Here is a 20637-nt window from a genome sequence, read left to right as displayed (position 1 = left end):
ATATATACAGATAAAATACAATACAATGTCCTTTTGAATCCGTTACGTCACTGGGTCAAAGACTCATAAAAAAGAACGTTTCTTTGATTTTTTCATGATCGTGAAGTATTTCACAATACTCCACATGAAGCAAGAACAGAAACTATCTCAAGGATCCAAGGATACTGTTAACGAGAGGAAAAAAGTGTACGTAATATGCCATATCTAATATGCATATTCAGTACTTGTTGTTAAGAGTAAATTATGCGTTAATTAAACCCTAGATCTTAAAAACTTTCATAGAAGAAATCTACAGGTCACAGAATAGTTTGAACGGTGGTCAATTATCGAACAAATTTATCTACTTGTTTCACTAAAAAAAAATGCATAGTAATACGCAAAATGACTTCGTATGAAAATGAAATATGATGTAAGATAACAAAATAAGTTGTAGCAGTGAAAAATATTTACTTTAAAACACAACTGCCCTATACCAGAAACATACAATATTTCTGCTTCAAATTAGTCCATCGTGAACACTTTTTGTATCATACAAATTATTTTATTTGATCATTTGTTTTACAATTAATTAAAACTAACCATAAATCAAGTGAAGAATATCAACATAAAGTATGCCTTTCATTATGTGTGTATGTGTGTGTGTGTGTGTGTGTGTGTGTGTGTGTGTGTGTGTGTGTGTGTGTGTGTGTGTAAATAATGGATAAGCCTCGTTGGTTTGAAATCTAAGCTACTTACTATTGCTTTACAATTTATTTCTAACTCTAAAAAATCTAATAAAAATAAACTTGTAATTAAAAAATCTAATGAAAACAAATTTGTAAACACAACACGAGTAGAAAGTAGTTTTTCCTTCCTTTCTATCAGAAGATGCCACTTTAGAAATGAACTTTGCCTGAACCTTTCTCTTTCAATAGAAATGGCGGCATAACCATCGTATTGCAACAAGCAAAATGACAAATGAATGTTGTTGTTCGACTTGTATCAAGCCTTTCTCATTTAAGAATGGCACGTTCTTAACATGTTATACGTAGATTTATTTTTGTTTATTTTCTCCTCTCTATTGTAATATATATATATATATATATATATATATATATATATATATATATATATATATATATATATATATATATATATATATATATATATATATAAATTCATAGTCGCGGTCCTAGATTAGGTTGAAAATCAGATAGAAAATTGCCCTTTTGGCAAAAGCATGTATTTTTACATATGAATGATCGAGAAGCTAACAATAAATAATTAAGACGTTCGTTCTTAATACGATCTGTTTGGTAGATGGGAAAAACTTGTCCCTCTAGAACGAAAAAGTGTATTACTTAACGCTAGAATTATATTATTTATCATATAATAGACAGTAATTGGAACGACCCTACATCTGTTGAAATCAGACAAGACTAAGGGATGAATTCCTGTAACTTAAAAAAAAATGTGTTTATTTCAACTGTTATACATGGCATTGATAGTTTATCAGCATAAAAAGCGCTGATAACAACAAACAATTTCAACGATCTGCGCACTTCTTGTTGTAGAAGGATCATTGCTTTCAAAATCCACAAAATTTATACAAAAATAAGTATATTAATTGTTTAAAGTAAGCTCTTAATTACGTTCTTTCTTGTTTGGCCGTCTAAAAACGCATGCTTAATTTAAGTATTTATTGCGCAATGCTTATAAAATCAAGTAAGCAATTAAACTCATCGAAATTTGATGCCCAAATCTCGATAAACAAACTTTTAATATTTACAATAAGAATGCATCTTTTGCATTTATACTTCGGAATAAGAGATTACTTAATAATAAGTATTCTAATATATGCCAAATGCTTTGTCATTACATTATGTGTGTTATGTGTATGTCAAAGCATGTCTTTGTTGCACTGTTAAACAGATGACAAGTTTGTTTTTAAATCGTTATTTCATCATTGTTAATTAACTAAAAGTTTTTCTTACGTAGTAGTAATGCATAACTTATATATATAAATGTATCATGAACAGGCAGAACAAGAAAAAATGTAATCACGTGAGAATTAAGTAGGTGATTTAGTTGCAATTTAGAGTAGTAGTATCGTCACGACGCAACCTACGCCATTCTCTGGTGGATGATAACACTTCCGTAAGTCCAGAAACCGACAGTAACTTACATATAAGTGAAAGTTTGTGCACTCTATATCTATATGTAAGTATAATATGATTAAGGAGAAAACAAACATACAATTTTTGCGTGTGCAAGAAAATATATGAGCACACAGTGTATATGGTTAGGTAGAAATATTAGCATACGAAGTTTAGATGAAACATTCCACAGATTATAACGTAAAACATACTGAATATAGTATGTCCTACTTACTGAAATTATAGAAGAAGAGTTTCTCTAGAAAATAAATGTTTATGAATGCAATTACTTTTTTTAAACAAAAAAGAAACGAAAATTCCGTCCTAATTGTAGACCAGATTGAATAACTTGTTCTTGTATGAAATAAATACATATATTGAACTTGTCATCTTTGTTTAACAGAAGCTATAATAACATTATTCGTAGATAATGGAAAGCCTAATTTAGAGGAGCAGTTTGTATTTGAGAAAACACTGTCTAAAAATTACTGACTTTAAATGTCAAATATATAGTTTTTTTTTTTTTAAAGTTGTAGTGAGACGTAAAGCTTCTATATTCCACCACTTTCTCGACTATATTAGCTAGCAAACTTAGTGTTCTCCCTATAATATTTAGCTTCACAATTTTTGTTGACCTTATTTTAGCATTTATGTGGTCATTTTTTAAGTTTTAGCGTCCATTGGATCAATGAGTCTAAATTCTTCAACCAAATCATTTTACTTTTACTTTTGTAATAATGATATACCTTGCTTCTGGGTCTTAGTTTTAAAGCTTCCTGAAGTTTGATTTTTTGCGTATGTATTCAAGATTTTCTTATTGTATCAGACAGAATCAGGGGTAAAAGTGAGGGGGAACGCGGGAGACGCCGTCCTTCCACCTTGAAAAAATATATACGGCGTCCCCCCAGTTTTTTAAAATTACAATGAGCAAAGATAGGCAGGGGGTACGGAGTGGCGTCATGTCGCTATCTACCGTCCCCCCGCCTTTTCGGATCCACTTTTACCCCTGATCAGAATTATATTTGTCATTCTTATAAACGCGTATCTGTTTTGTTTAAAATCCGTAGATTTGTATAATAATGTTATTTTCTGATTGCACTTAAGATTTTATGGAATAAAACGACACAAATCAATCAATCTGACTTAAATCGTTTTGTTTGTTCGTTTGCTTGTTTAACCAGTTATATTTAAGTAATTGATTTTGGTGAGAAGAGGAAGAGCAGCCTCAACAGATTGTTTTTGATACTTTATATAGCTTCTTCAATACTAACTTCAGGAAGAACTTTTCATCAAAATAATATAAATAAAGTGCTGATTAAAATTAAACTTGAAACTGAGCAAGATCAGTATTTTTTTTAAAAAAAATCTTGAAATCATGTCTTGACACACTGCAATGCTAAGTTTTAGATGAATAATGAAATACAATTTTGGTACGACTAGTAGCAACAAATTGAATGTCATATACATTATCATAAACCAAATAGAGTAATTGATTACAAAAGTATGAAAGAAGAAACGAAATCTTAGACATTCAACTCAAAATATCTCTGAAATTTATCTTCTTCCTATATTGTATATCCCAAATGCACTTTATACGTGATTCGTGTTTATTTTCTGCATAAGGCATCATTCAGAAATTTGCATTTATTTTTATCTAATTAAAACAAAATGATTATGGTTAAATGTCTAGAAAGATGGATTTATTTACTATTAATATTGGCAGAGCAAACAGAAAGTAATTTATTGTTGAACTTGTTAAACATTTCTAAAGAGGCTTGACAAATTTTCATTTTATTCACTGTTATTTAAATAAAAAGGTTATGGACTAAAACAACATGCACAATTAATTTAATTTAGAAAGACATGTAAAGAAATGCTGGCGTATTTCAATACCGCAACCCTTTGTGATAGCTCTAGTGTATAATACAGTCAACAACATGAAAATAACTGAAAACAAACAAGACAAGGGAAAACACCGCATTGAAAAGTTAATGAAGAAGTCATCTTTCAAAAAACACTTAGAATGAAATTCGAAAAAAAAAGTTAGCTACGTGGTTTACTTACAGGTACAAACAAGCTGCTATACAGAGTATGCTTTGTAAAACACTTGATGTGGCACAATGAAAGGTTAGTGACTTAAATTAAGTAAATAGACTGTCAAGAGGTTAAATAAGTAGATGAGTGTTATTCTGATGTACAAATAGTTTTTTTCCTTTAACAAAACAAAACTCATGCGAATTTTGAAAAACAAAACCATTCAATGTAGCAATTAATATTAAATCAAATCTCCCACATTGGATGTAATACAGTATATGGGCTTAAATTGATTTAAAATGATAATATGAATGTTTGAAGGGGACATGGTGACTTATCAGTACAAATACATATATCACACACTTTTGGTGCGATGAGTCCCTGGTTCAATCCACGACCACGCGAACTTACAATGGACAATATCCTATCCATGAGCTTTCTTGGTTCTCCTGTTTTTTCTTACATTCTCATTCCACCAACCATTTCATAATCATTGACTTTCACATCTCATCTGTCTCCTTTAGCCTGAAGAGCATAACCATGATTAAAACTTGAGATTTCAAGTTGCTTGAACTCGAGGGGCGAAATTTTAAAAGTAAATATTCTACGAGAAAAGGCAAACTGTTACTGGAGAAAGAATCATTCGTCTTTTTTATTCTAAAATTTGAAACTAGATCTAACTGATACTGATCTGTTAAAGTACTGTAAAAAGTCAAGGATTTAGAACAAAAAAAAAGTTACTCATTAATGACCGATATTTTAAAATCCCATAAGGATATAGAAGTTCTAAGAACGAAATCTTAACAAGATGTGGGGAACTACGGTAGATACTGAAACGTTCATTAAGTAACTCTTCCTACCTCTACTAATATCCAAAATAACTTCATTGTTCCATCTTGAATCCTTATTCTGTTGAAATCACTACCTAGAGTAACAGTAAGTAACTCAACAGGGTAATCATGATCATATCTATCACTGATTTAAAAATATTTCTATTATGTCACCTACTGAAACCTCTACTTGAACGCTGTATTTTACAATACGAAAATTGTTGCACAACAAAAGAGAATACTACTGTAAACAGCAATTGAATATGGTACTTACCGCTTTCCCAGAAAATGCTGCTGTTAAACAGCATAAGGACACAGCCACTGACAAAAGACATAATGTTGATGATAGCGACATTCTGATTGGTGGCAGGTAATTGTGGTGGTGTTTATCAGCTGAATAATTGAAAGATGTTGAGGGTATGACGATCCTCCTAAAAATATAAGAACAAAGTGCGTTTAATTAGTCAAATGTGTCCAATTTGCTCCTTTGTTAATTTATTAGTCATTTGTTTATTTTCAATGTGCTGCATATATTTTTCATATATAGTAAGTAAATAAATTCACAGTTGAATAAACATTATAAACTATTAGATTAGCAACGAAGGACATATTTAAACGCCAGAAAAAAAATTGTTCATCTCGATTTTGTCGAAAAATACACATATGATAATTTATCCTCGAATATGTTATTTTCTTCAACTGAATGTAACCTCCATGGACAGTAAAGTTTAGGAGTTAATCAAACTTTTATGCTATATGTCATTAAACATACTGTGAACTGTCATCTTCTTAGTGTCATAATGCAGAGCTTGATGATTTTACAAAAAAAAAGTTTTTCCTCTATTTTCTGGAAAACTATGGAAAAAGATTTACACTCATGCATATCATTTTGTATAACTCAATAAAATCTATCGATTGGTGTGTATCTCATCTTTGAACAAAGATATACATTATATGCTAAAAATGTAGAAATTTCCTAATGTTTTTAAGCTTGCTACTATTTGAAGGCCATAAATTTCAATATATGAAAGCAGATTCAGTATTGAATAAGTAATTTCACACTGAAATAGGGCAGTAAATTTGCAGTGGGGTATCCAAAGCTCCGGACAAAAATCGAGTAGCAGTTCCGATTTCACTTTAAATTGTAATTACAGCCTCGGTCGTGCAAAGAGACGTTAAATCTCAGTAAACCAATAAAGCTAAACAAGAACAACAAGTTATAGTAAAACAAGAATAATAATTATGAGAGATTACATTCTATTGCAATGAGAAAGTTTTCTTTACTTTCAATGGCCATCTTGGCTAGTATTATACAAGTTGTTGTAGGAGGTGATGAGGTTGGTACATGAAATGTGCGTACTTATCTACAAGTAACAACTTGTTACGCAAATTAACGGTTACTATCTTATATAGAAATATGTCGTCTCCAATTGTGAGATGACAACGATGCGAAAATGTATTAAATATTTAAAATTCATTTCTTTTTAAAATGTTTAACGTCTAAAATTCTATGACGATGCTCAGTAAAGTGCTGGATGCTGAAATATGCATGTTAATTACATTCATAAATAGAAACGTCATGTTCAATTTTTGAATACTAACATTAGTAATATTATTCATCTTAGCAATTATTCTGTAATTTGCACAAAACAATAATGCTAAATTTCGTTTTTCCTTCTTCCGTGTTGTATGAGTTGAATGGCCATGCCCGAGGAAGGTTTCAGCCTTTAACAAGTCCAGTGTCAGCTTTCGAACCCATTTTTATTCCATGACCTTCGCTATGCCTTCAAACGAATAATTTATTAGCTTCTCGTTCGCTGATTTGTTTTTGCGATTAGCCGTTAGGAGCAAATTTTGATTTGTGTTCCTTTCAAAACGATACCGATAGTAATTAGAATGCTTTTTTCGTTATTAACTATTATTAATTTAATGCACAATTTTCCACACATCTCGTCGCATATGAAAAGTGTTCACTACTTGTAAACACTGCATATGGAAATTTAACATAATACACAAATTACTGAATTCTCATGTTGCTCACAAGGTGAGGCTTATTATTTCCATAATTTGTCATTGATATTTATTTCTCTTATTCTATTCTATTTTTATTTCACAAAGTTCTAAATTCTTCACCAAATCTCATTACTAGCTATCGACTTGAAACAAATTGGAGATTGTTCATCTGCTTCGAAGAAAGAATATCTCGTTTAACTCAGATTCAAAATGACAAAAGTGAATCACCATAACAAACAATTAATTGCTGCTTTCTAGAGTTTTTTCGTTTGATTAGCTTCCTGTTAGTTCTACAAAATGAACAATTGGTTAACCTAAACGTTTGGAATCAAAATCCTGAACATTTCAAATCTTACAACAAGAGGTGTTATAGGTCTAATAGTAATAAAATTTGAGTCGTACTGGTTAAGGATCTAATTACAATTTAACTAAGTTTTAGTATTCTGTAAACAATTACATTTGGCAACGTGGAAATTCTCGTCAGGTGTGAATTAGAACACAGTAAAATATAAAATCATTTCAAAGTATGTCGCCTTTTACTTTCCAAAAACACACATAAAAATGAGAAGAAAAGAATTAGTATACCCATCATTAACACACTTGATTGCTGTGAAGAACAAAATGATATTACCCTTATAATATTTAGAACTGCAGATCATCACCATATTTATTCAATATTGGCTTTTCTATTATGAATATGTTATTAATTGTTTAAAAGTCATGTTCTTTAAAACCGAATAGATATATTTCTTAATCATGTGTGAAACCTAGTTTTTCTAGAAGTAAAGTTTAAAATCATGCATCATATAAGTTGGATGAAGCTTATATAGATATTACAGATAATTAAATATTAAACACAATTTCCTTTTCTCATTTGTTAATATTTGATCATTAATTCAATTATTTGTTCAGATAATTATAAATCAACGGAGATGGATGCATGGAGATATGTGCATTCTTATTGTTCTTTTTGAAGCTAACAATAAAAGCCTGATACAAAGAACAAAATTTGGCAATTTAAAAATATAATTGACTGTCGCCAACAAAAGTAGGATCACTCAATGTCTTCTTGTCAATGTCTTCGAACTACCTAATTTTAATAGTTTTCTTAGAAGTGGGAACAGCAATTGGATTTAACCTACCAAAATTCGTTCTTTCCCAAAACTATTTACGTACATAAAGGAGCATAAAGAGATGAGGTATACACACACAAGTGTACGATGGGGGATGGGGTATACACCGATTGTACAAACACTTATGTGTAAGTATCAATTCAAAGTTATAAGACAATGCCTTAGTTTCAATAACGAATAGTAGTAACAAATTACTTTGCACACTCACTTGATTACAAATAACGTAACTCCTTGTTAAGACCATAATTAGTGTTTTCGAGTAGAAAAAAATAAAACCTTGAAAGACGTTTGTGAAGTGTGTAGCTTTTCTAATTGCTAGTTAAACTTTTAGTACTTAGAAAAGGTAAGTACAGAAGGTACCATTGTTTAAAAAAAACTATTATTAAATTGAAGAGAATGTCAGAGTAAAATTATTTACAAAGTAAGAAATTAAATCTATTTTTTTCTTAAAGATAACTTTATTGTCAATAGAAACTGTAATTGTTATAAATTTTCTGGCTGATAGATGTTTAAAGAGAATAAATTGTTTGCGACAGAAAGTAAAACAAGCAGTATTTACGGATGGTTAATTACTATGGAAAAGGTTCTGATTTTGTATCAAGTACAAAGTTGCACCACAAAGCAATTTCCTTTCAAGCAAAGATCCTCTTTAATCACAGACAAATTATGTTTACCTGTGCATTATATTTACATTATGTTGTAGTTAATTCTTTGTTTTAAGAAACCTTAAGTGTCATGAAAATCATACCCTGTGCCAAACCACTCATGATTTCTTCTAGTGTATTTTAGATACCTGATCTAATTGAGCGACTCGAGGGTAGGGTGGTATTGAGTTAGATGAAAAAGTTTTGATCGGACCGCAAAATAGTATGTAGGCAGTATAATTTCAGAAACACGCCTGCAGATTGCAGGGGAAGCTTATTTGGTATATGTCATTGCATTACATGGAAATGTTGAACTTTACTTTATAGTTTACTCGAAACTGAGAAAAAAATGTGACATACCATTGTCTTTCCCGAAGCCGCTCAATTATTTGTACTATTTTTGGTAACGTAAACATGTTTTGGGGTTCCGTGTTAAGTCATTTTCTTTATTTACCGTCTTCTCTTCTGCTAGATATTATCTTCAAGATTAAAATTCTCATCCTGTAAATTAGCTATAGATATCAACTATCAATATTTTCTTTACGTTTTTTTTTCTTCTAAAAATTACAATTCTTTTCAAAAACTTGGATAATATCAGTGAAAACAATTCGCCGAACATAACCTCAACCTTTGAACTTGACAGATGGTAACAATATTACGTGAAGAAGGAAATTGTACAGTGCAGTGAAGAAAATTGTACTCGTATGTTATGATTAAAATGCTGTTTCTGCATAGTACTACCTGGTTACTTCTTTGTCAAATGTCAGTAAACAAGTTTAGAATATGCCTACTTGGCTTCCTGCAAACTGGCGGAACTTCTTTTCAAAACTGTAATTATCACTTTTATTCCCATTGTTTAGACTCCCTGGAAAGTGATGAAGAACATGAAATTCAAAAATTGTTACGTTTACGTTCTTTGCTGAAGATGTCATAATTTTGAGTAAAAAAACTTCCTAGAAAAATAAAAATAAATGACCTTCGTGTGCCTTTATTTAGATTGGTTGCTTTTCTTGTACAAGTCATATGTTCCTATCTTTAGTTGTTCATTATACAGAACGAATTTAAGGCTTCCCACACATTGATCCAGACACAAATACATGTATGTAATGAGAAAGGAGATTATGATATATTAAGTGCACTATCAGCAATCGTAGATTGCTTTACAAATGGTAGAACTAATTCCGATACAAAGTAAGCCACGCTGGACATTCTATCCTGTCAGTTACAGTAGTAATGAACAGTTTTGTTTCAAGTTCTCCTTCGTGTTGGGCGTGTCCAGTCCACCTGGTCTGACAAGATTGTACGTTCCAGTAAATATATCTATATACTTATAATGTAAGTGTATATGTAAGCATTTAAGTTTTTTCTTTCTTTTTTTTTTCAAGTTCACTTTAACCAAAAGTCAGACGGAGATAAGGTAAATGGTAACAAAAGTGTTAAATGTTATTCAGTTTGAACAGAAAAGCATATCGACTGAGAGAAGAAGAAGAACACGAAATATCTTGGAAAAGAATCGAGTCTTTGTGGAACACTTTCGCGAGGGTAACCTTGCCAGTGGTCATGGTAACTGTATAATTGTATGATATTCACATTTAAAAAATGTAAATTAAATATTACATAGTGAGTGAAATTAAAGCCTATATGGTAGGTTAAAAACAATATTTTTCTTGTTAATGGAACAAGTGTAAAATGGGGAAATAGTATAAAACATAATGTAAATATCTTCCATAACATTACTGTATTGATGTTATCGTTTAAGTTATTCTAATTGTATTTATTATGCATTTCAAAAGAACAATTCATCTGAAATATAATCTTGTACCCACTTTCGGATAATTATTCGCATTAACACGGTAGATTAACAATATTTAGAGAAAATATAGATTAACAATAGATTCAGTGTTACCTTAGATTCTGATTACATAAATTGTTCCGATAAATTGGCCCATGGGGAACGGAACATAGAATGAATTGTTTACTGAATGTTTTTAGATACTCTTTTAAGTTGATACTAAATTTCAGAAGGCGTATATTTTAGATACGTATTATATATAATGACTAAAGGAAATCTTTTATTTTCTCTTCAAACACCCTTCAAATCATATTCCAGTTATAAGCTACTACCAACAAGTTTAACTATCAAATAAACATTTTGTACCGGTATAAGAATACAATTTTCTTATTTATGTTCCAAACGGCCGTTTTGATCTTGGATGCTGTAAAATCTATATTGTCGATTCATTAAGAAATTTTATTATTCCATGGAATTTATACATTTCCATAGTGATATATCAATATGATATCGAAAAAGAAATGAACACTCCTATTATTATCATAAAAATAGAATTATTTCATTATTTTTATAATAAATAATAAAGTAAGGTATTTTAGTTCAGCACGATCAGATACTATAATTGTTATTTTTATTTGTGATTGTAATATTAGATTGATTTACACGAATACATGGAAAATAAGTTATGTACAACGTAGATTCAAAAAGACTTTCGGTCTTAATATGAGAATTACAAACACTTTTCTCACATACTTATGCACTAAAAGGTAAGAGTTTAATATTCTTGAAGTGAATCTGATTTCGTTTTCAGTTTTATTGCTCATGACAACGACTGCATATGAATAAGGATTCTATAGATTAAAACCATTGTATTTTTGCTTTTAGTGAGAAAACTACGGTTAAGTGAAGAAGATAACTCGCTTTGAAAGGTAAAGTAATAGTGCTGTGATGACCCCATGCCCTACTTGCAATAATTCTACATATACACTTTTCTTTTTTCATTTTTTTATGAGAAGAAAAATATTGAATGTACATTTACTATTGACGCATATATGTAAAGGCCGAACTATAGTATACTGAAGCAGCTCAAGGTATTGCGGATCAAGGATTCCTTTTCTTTTCATTTGGACATTGTCTTTCAAATTTTTCATTCATTCCCATTTTTGTTTCTGTCTTCCAAAGAAAGTTTGCCATATAAAAGAAAAGTATTAGGTTTCTTTGGAATGGGAGAGAGAGTCTATCCTTTGTTAGTACAAGAAGCCTTTTACGTATTTTGGCATTAGTTTCGTAATGGATGTAAAAGCAATTATTTCAGTTATTACAAGGAGCTTCTTTCTTATTTTAGTACTCGTTCTGGATTGAAAATTAATTTTTTTTTAGCTTAAGTTCCACGTTATGTCCTTTAGGCTAAAGGAGATGGATGAAAATGAATGATTGTGAAATTAAATTTTCCATGCTCTCCCATCACGAATCTAACCCGGTCATTTTCGCTTGGGTGTACGGATAGGGACTTTGGTTAGTGCATGAAATCTTTTTCATAATTTGGCATTAGTTTTTGAGTGGGTGTCAGAGTAGTAATCTTGGTTAATGCAAGAAACCTCTTTCATGTTTTGCTATTAGTTAAAATGGTCATTGTTACTAAATTTCTCTCTAGCTAAACTGGAAGAAAGTTATTATATTATCATAATTACACTGAATCATTGCTGACAAAATCCAGTTGATAGGAATTCATCGAAGATACAAGTATATATATGACCACATGCTAATGCTTTTGTTGTAGTTCCACAGTTGTTAAAGATCACTACTAAACATATTAATAATTTGAATAAGTGAAAATGAAGAACTAAATTTAAGACAAGAGTTATGAATGAAAATATTGTTAAGTGCCTTCGCCTAAGTCCTGGAATTTTATACATATACTCAGAAGAATATTTTTCCTCCTATGGAAAAGCTGTGAATATATTATTTAAATATCATACATACAGCAAAAATGATGTCATTTCAGAAAGAATACGGCTCTGTGAAATACAGCTATATAATTGTTTAAAATCCCTGAAAAGAAATTTACACATCTCGTTTTTTACCTTCGATTTCAAAGGTGGTTATGCTTAATGTGTTTACACTTATGCATCTTGCAGCTTCATATGCCTCAATTATCATTACTTTCTCTTTCATTTAGCTCAAACCCCACCTTCTACTTTTCGCACTTTTCTGTTACTAAGGTGACGTAAAGAAAAAATAGCTTTGCTTTCACTTATTTTGACAGGCAGTGCTTTACCGTCTATTATGGCAAAGTTTGTTCAAGTGAAATGCATTATTATTTGTTTGCAGAGCGCACATTTGTCTGTACAGTTTAAGGAGACGACATTATATCCACTGTATTAGAAACCTTTATGTTCATATAGTTTATTAGCATAATAATAATAAACTTAATATTTTCTGTTATTTAGCATTAATAGAATTAACTCCTTGCTCTGTAAATTGATTGAAAATAGAGTTTTCGAGGAAAATAGTGTTTTTGGATAAGTCTTGATCGTAACAAAATAACTTCTGTTTACTTTATTCTGTGCAAAATTCCATTGAGTATACATAATCTCCTGACCACGCATTTTGTTTGTGGTAACTTTTGGTTGAAAACGTCGTAACTAGTATTACCTACATAAATAAGTGAAAGTCATTGTATTTGATTAGTAAATAGCAAAATAATTTGCAATTCCAAAGTATCTTGAATGTTGTGTCAATCAAAGTAGGATTGTACACTTGGTGCAATCATTCACTATAAAAGTGTAAGGTTTAGGTATGTGATTAAATGTGTGGTCCTGGAGACCAAAACTACAAAATTTAAAAAGAAATGTGACTAGCTATCAATTTCGTCCCTAATAGTTCTTTTTTTGAAAATAACTAACTACGTAAGTCAAAATGTAATAATAGATTGTAAGATAAGTGTATTATAAGAAGTTGCCAAATCAATAAAATATGTATGAAGTTATCATTAATAATACTATTAGCAATAAGGTAGACTGAAATTAGTAACATCTACTCGTATTACACTTCTGCTGATTTGGAAAGTTACCGTTTGCCCTATGTGGACAATCTCTTCTGACTAAATTAAACAAGGAATTTTATATGATTAGCTTGTTGATTGGAGTTTAGTTTTCCGTTCAGCACTTAGACTATATGAGATGTGGACCTGCAACCTAACATAGAATACGAATGACAGGAGCTCTCATAGGAATTTTAGAGTTCAAATTCCAACACACATTTCTGAATATAAAATGGAATGAAATTTCTAGTTTTGCCTCCCACGATTATACCCTTTAGGCTAATGGAGACGGAATATCTGTAAAAATAAATTATTAAGAAACAATTGGCGGAACAATAATGTAGGAGAAAAACGGAAAACTGGAGAAAAGCCACAGACACAATGTTGTTCATCACAAACTTGTATTGCCTGGGATCGAACCAGAGACCGCTCGCACCAGAGGTAAATGCTCTTCCATTAAACCACTGAGCACCCAATCTCAATATAAGGTTATATAAAATAATAGTTACATATGTTTTTCAAAGAAAACCACACTATTGTTAAGAAATACTAATGCTTCAGCTTTCAATTTCATGTCGATAAATCTTGTGAAAGTTATTCACATTGTGTCTGCTATGAGCAAATATGGTCGTGCCTGGTAGAGTAGCTGTGAAGTTTAAAGTATTGGTTACTAACCATGACTTTACAAAATAATAATAAAAAAAATCCAACCGTCCTTCAAAGAAACAAAACTATTAAGATTTACAACAAAAGAATTCAAGGTTGTAGTGTCAATTCGAGTATTACCATTTTAAATTGTGGTTGTTTTTTTTTTCTTCTGTTAAGCCTGCTGGGAATTATTGCCTGCCTATACTATGCGTGTAGCAAAACTATTTCACAAATCTGTTTGTTTGTTTGCTCTGAATTATCTTCTGGTAGTAATTGAGATCAATTTGTGACTTACATTTACATTTTTAAAGATTGGACTGGTACCTGCATCTACCAGGAGAAAGACTTTAAGCTAAGAAAAGAGTTTCCTACTTAGAAGTGTATTTTACATAAATATTTTAAATGCTTTTTTATGGAGGTTATTCAGATCTGTAAATCTTTAATATTTTCATGAGGACAGAGAAATTGTCATTTATTTTATTTGAAAGAAAAATAATACAAATTCATTGCCTCTCACAGATTATTTTTGTCAATATTTAACAAGTCAAAAAGTGTGTAAAACAATTCTTTCCAATAATATCAAGACTTCAAACGATACAAACGATAGATGATTCTTCACTGTATGTTTTCAACTTAAAGATGAAAGAAATTAGAAAACTGGTAATGTATTATAAAATTACAGAACAATTCAATATGAAACAACAATGATGGGGCACGATGGCTTAGTGGTAGAGCGCTTACCACTGGTTCGATCCCTGGCCAGTAAGATTTTGATTGAGAACATCGTGTCTGTGTGCTTTTTCGGTGATTTGCGTTTCCTCACACATTCTCATTTCACCATTTGTTCCATCATCACTCACATGCCTTAATCATCCGTCTCTCTTAGCCTACCAGGCATACTCGTGGAAGGTTAAACTGACAGATTTCATTTCATTATATTTCAACAAACAGTGATGATGTCATTTACACTTTAAAATGCTTCTTCCAGGAAATAATTTCCCGCAGAGGAAGACAAGAAGTTCATAGTGTACTAAAGAATGAAATAATGGAGGTTCCATTAAATAGCATCAGCTTCTTAGGTACAGTGAGAAGGCCTTTGACAACTTGCATGAAAAGGCTTTAGCTATAATTGCCATAAAAAGCACTAATCAACTAACGGTCAGGTATGTATAAACTGCGAACATTTATGAAGAGAATTTCTATTCTTCTTGATTTCATCTCCACATTGAAAAGAAAGAAACAAATCTTCCTATTTTACACTAGAAATTTTTAGGTGTACGACATATCGGTGCTTCTAATTTAGATTAAGGAAGTAATGATCAACATTTTAACGATTAAAAGAAATCGTTGAAATTAAATTATTTTTTGACACTTCTTTTTAGTTCAAAATATTAGTTATTTTTCACTAAATTAACAATTATAAATGTTTGTAGAGCAAAAACGGCAGTAAAGTATCTGCTGTCTGTGTACAGCTGCTAGTCCCTTAAGGAGTCCCTGCCTTTTTAGCGTTATAAGAACTTAAGAGCGCCTTTGTATCAAGGGAATATTAAATGGCGTATGCAAGAAAGTATCTATTAGTAAACCCAAAATCTTGTTCTTGATCATAATTTCCAACCTTGCAGCTTCTACTTTCGAGTTTCGCACGTAACTTTTAAAGCTACAGGGGAAAGCAACTCATCAGCTTAAGTACGGCCTTAGCTACTATAAGATAAAATCTACCCTTACTTCGAGGAGAAAACACTCAAGACTAAAACAGGTTTAATCTAATATCCCTAACTATTTCTAATTCTAACTATCCCTAACTATCCCTAATTCTTTAATTGCAACAATTGATGGGACTGCGGTGGCTCAATGGTAAAGCGCTCACTCTGGTGCGTGGGGTCTCTGGTTCGATCCAGCTCCTGCCAAGTGGGGTTTGTGTAGAACAAATATCACGTGTGTAGATTTCCTCGGTGTTCTCCCGTTTCCTCCAACTTTCATCATTCCACTATTATCGTCCATCTCACTACCATCTTCTTTAGCCTCGTTCCAAAATCGTGGGATTTTATATTTAAAAGAAACCGATATTCTATGTGTATACAGCGCCGCAAAATGTAAGTCTCGTCATTACCCCGGAAGTTACACTGTATTTACATGTATAAAAGCAAAGCTTTTCTGAAGATTTCATGACTTTTAATTGTGGTATTATTGCTGTAGGCTAGAAAAGATAAGTCAATCAAGCGGACAGTGAAGCATCTAAGGAGACATCACTGTCATTCCTTTTATCTTCTGTGGCATTCACCGTCGCTTGCCATATTAAAATAACAATGGACAATTAGTTCGTTCACATATGTTGAGCTAGTTACAGCACAAAAGAATGAATAAAAAAAACTACCGACCGCGTGCACATATTATATGTCCTCCATTTGTTTCCTTTTCTTTCTTCTTTACAAAAAGAAAAATACGACGAAAGGGAAAGTGGTGAAAAGTGAAAATAGTGATCTAATGGCGGGAACGGTGAAGAGGACGGAAGCTGAACTAGAAGATCAGCTGTGTAAAGAACTGAATATAGCCTGAAGGAAGGGATTCGCTCTTATAACTGTTTTCCAATTGAAAGGAAGAAACAAAGAAATATGCGATGAAAAACACGTGTCTTTAAATCTTAAAAGATTATAAATAAATAGTATTCTAAATGTTTTTCACACGATGGGACTTTTATTTATAGCTTTGAAAGTAAGAAATGTCACTTATCTTTTGATTTAATCCTTGCACACATTTATTTGTTTCACTGTTCTCTGTGATAATGGTTTAACGTCAGATGGACCTTTGTTGACTTTTAAATTCCGGTATGCGGAAGCAAAAGATTGGGCTTCTTCAATGAAGCAGAAAAATAACTGATGGATAATAACTGCTTAGCACCAGTTATATGTTTTGGAGGCACTCATAGAGAAAAATATCGTACTTAACACGCAAGGGCTACATCACAGCTAATTGGTTAAGTGTTCTTGCCTTTCGTGTAGGAGTTCCAATTGTAATCCCTGATGGCAGAATAAGTGGTTTGGATCCCTCGTTAAAAGTGTAAGTCTAAGTCTTCTATAGCTTCGGTGCTGAAAAAGGGAAACTAAGCTTTAAACAAAATCTAACACTGGAACGTGCAGATTTTCCATTCGCAATTAACTTCCTTCTAATGAAATTCTTTTGAATTTTCATGCAAATATTGACCAGTAAGGTCAGACGATGTTAAATAGATAAATTTTATGATTGACAATCTTAAGTTCAATGCAAAGTAAAGATTATTGTGGACTTTATTTGAATTTTCTCGATTAGGCAATGTGAAGTTCGATAGAAAGTAAAGATTATTGTCGATATCACATTACATTATGTGGATTTCCTAGATTTAGCAATCTGCAGTTTGAAACAAAGTAAAGATTATTGTGAAGATGGTATTACATTTTGTAAATTTTCTTGATTTTAACAATCTGCAGTTGGGAGCCAAGCAAAGATTATTGTTAATATGACATTACATTCCGTGGATTTTCTCGATTTTAGGAATCCGCAGTTAGATATAAAGTAAAGATTATTATAAATATGGCATTACGTTTTGGAGATTTCTTGACTTTGGCAACGTGCAGTTTGATACGAAGTAAACATTGTTGTGAATATGACATTATCTTACATAGATTTTCTCGGTTTGGTAATTTGCAGTTTGATAAAACGTAAAGATTACTGTAAATATGACATTACATTATGTATTTTTTCTATATTCCATAGTTAGGAAACCATATGAAATTTCGATGTTTAGAATTAGATATACCATGCTCCATTTAAAATAAGCATTTTAAAGATTCACCAGCACAAAGATCACCACAATGCCATTATATTCAGAGTAACTCACCTCATATGAATATGATCTGAGAGTATATTGCCTTTAAGAAAAAATCTAGAAGTTTCCCAACACTTATCTGTTAATAAGTTAAAAGTTAAAGCAAAGTTAAAAAAAAAAAAACAGGAAAGCTCATAAAGATGGCATCTCAATTATAGTAAATCAGTAAAAAGTAATTGTAATGAACAGAAGAAAGCGGCCTCTCGTTTATGTGCATACAATAAATAACACCCACTTTTACAACACATATATAATATACCTATCTGAATACTAAGAAACATTTAAGCAAGCGTATCTTTTAGCTTGCGGGCGTATACAGTGTGGTTATCCTTTTACATTGTTAATTTCTGTTTCTTTCGGCCGCACACACAGACACACACACGAAAAAAAAAGTTTTAAATCTTTAGCCGGTAAACAACTCTGTTACACGTGGTTAACACACCTGGTACATGATAGGCGAAACAAATGGAGAATTTAAACTCCACTCGTCCTTCGTACAAAGGTTAAAGATTGATAGAGGGGTAATAACCAGATCTTTTATTGTATTTCTCACTGACAGTAGGTGGTCATATTAGTATTCAAATTTTTCTTAGTCTTTTCTTTAACTTTCTATCGAATAAAACTGGAAATATGCATCTATAATAAAGTTGTTTAACCTAGTCTGCAATTACGTAATGACCTACAATGCTCATTTATCAACGAAGTTATTAAGTTAATTCAAGTGGGATCAATTAGAAATGATACATGGGAAATAACTGTAAGGAATTCGGCAGGATATATATTTAAAGGTACAATTCGCCTGTGGTACTGAAGGAAAGACCACGAGATTTAGAACCGGGATACCCTGCCACCGAAGGAAGAAGCCTGACCATTCATCATGTTTCGTTAAATAAGACAGCCTATTGTTATTTTACTAAAAGCCTTATTTTAATGTCTACTACATAATGCTAACATCATATATAATATCCCCTTTTGACCTTGGAGCTACTGTTATAGATACCGTCCTTAAAATTCATCTTAAACCAGAGTAAAATGTCAGCCTGTTCAGTAATTATAGTTTGCATCCAGTATCTATTTACAACTAAGTTAACAGGTACGTAGCTTATCAACTTAAACTGGAATTCTGAATTAAGAGGAAGCTAGTGTGGATTAAAAGCTTCATTTTAACATCGGATTTGAATACTCGATTTTTCGATCCGTTTCCAGAATTATGCCACGGTTCTGATCAACACGCTCGACAGACCTAACTCCTTTGAACTGTTTTTGCATGGGGTTACATAAAAGAGTCCAGTGTACAGGGTCAAGATTCAGAATTTGTAGCACCAGTATGAACGTATTGTTGCAGCGGTGGAGAGACTAATTTTCCAATGATGCACAGAATGTTTCGGTCTCAAACTGCGTTGATTTGATTTACTCCCAATGTATTCTATTGTATTCTGCACTTAAAGAAGTTAACCATTAAAATGAATTGTTACTTTACGGGGAGATCGTGTCTATGAATTTATTTTGGGAAAGTGGCACAACGTAAATACGTTTCTGTATCTGTACCGATGGAAGTTTCATAGAGCATATTAAAACTATAATGCTTACATTCAACTATTATATCATATTTCCAAAAATATACACAGACCTCGAGATATATAATGAAAAGTGTTCATGGCTCATGTTAAATTGAAGCTTTCAACACACACACATTAGCTGTATCCGATCCCTCTCTTCTTCTTAACTTGTGAACTTATAATTTTTGCAAGATGTGATTTATAAACATTACATTTGAAAATTTATTTTGGGGAAACAAACAGATAAAGTACAATTGGGGCATTCAGGGCACAAGGGATTCAGGTCCATTCACCAAAGTTATGAGAAAACGATACATAAAATTTGTTCGTTCCGTTTAAATACGTGTAAAAGTGCACACCGTTTTTCACATTATAAGTGTTATTTGCAATATCTGGACAGAAATCTTTTAAGTACTAAAAGGAGCTTCAAGTAGAGATCTTAAATAACAAGTATGTTCAAAATGAAATAAAGTAGACTTGAGTTCTTTGTGTACTGGACGCCTCGATTGGTTTTAGCTGCACTTTGAATGAGTTATTCGATTAGTTGTGTGATCTGATTAATTTTAAACAAAGAGCAACTTCTAGCCAGAAGAGGAGACATTGATCACTAACTTAGGACCTCTCAATGGACTAATTTTGACTCATAAAAAGAAACCATGCTTTCAGAATTAATTTTGAGAACAATATTTCATTGGAACAATGGGAACCCGTCGTATTTGTGTCTCTTTTATTATACCCGTGGATAAAAATAGTTTCCTCTTAAACAGTTTTTCTTCTCATGCTCTTCCTGAAACCGCGAATTTATGATAGCAATAAAAGTCTCTTACACAAAGAGAAATATAAAAAAGCAAGAAACTGAGTATTGTAATTATATCAAGTAATTACTTCTGAAGTCAAGTTCTAGAACAGCGGAAGTAGACGAGAAGCTTTTATAAAAATAAAAT

The 20637-nt window shown here is 31.6% G+C and overlaps 1 protein-coding gene across 6 annotated transcripts in view; it reads right to left on the bottom strand.

The window, feature by feature from the left end:
* The window catches only part of sona (sol narae metalloprotease), a 386330-nt gene that overhangs the window by 91323 nt on the left and 274370 nt on the right, over positions 1–20637 (bottom strand). For all 6 annotated transcript variants that reach the window (XM_081744386.1, XM_081744358.1, XM_081744367.1 and 3 more), the window contains exon 2: positions 5274–5430. In XM_081744386.1, the coding sequence (XP_081600512.1) occupies positions 5274–5354 (81 nt within the window). In that variant the 5' untranslated portion in view covers positions 5355–5430. The remainder of the gene's footprint in view (positions 1–5273; positions 5431–20637) is intronic.

This window comes from Thermobia domestica, chromosome 2, assembly GCF_964235325.1.
Source record: "Thermobia domestica chromosome 2, izTheDome1.hap1.1, whole genome shotgun sequence".
In the NCBI taxonomy this organism is placed as follows: Eukaryota; Metazoa; Arthropoda; class Insecta; order Zygentoma; family Lepismatidae; genus Thermobia; species Thermobia domestica.
Note: the sequence above shows the minus strand (reverse complement) of the source record. Positions and strands in the feature narration are given on the sequence as shown.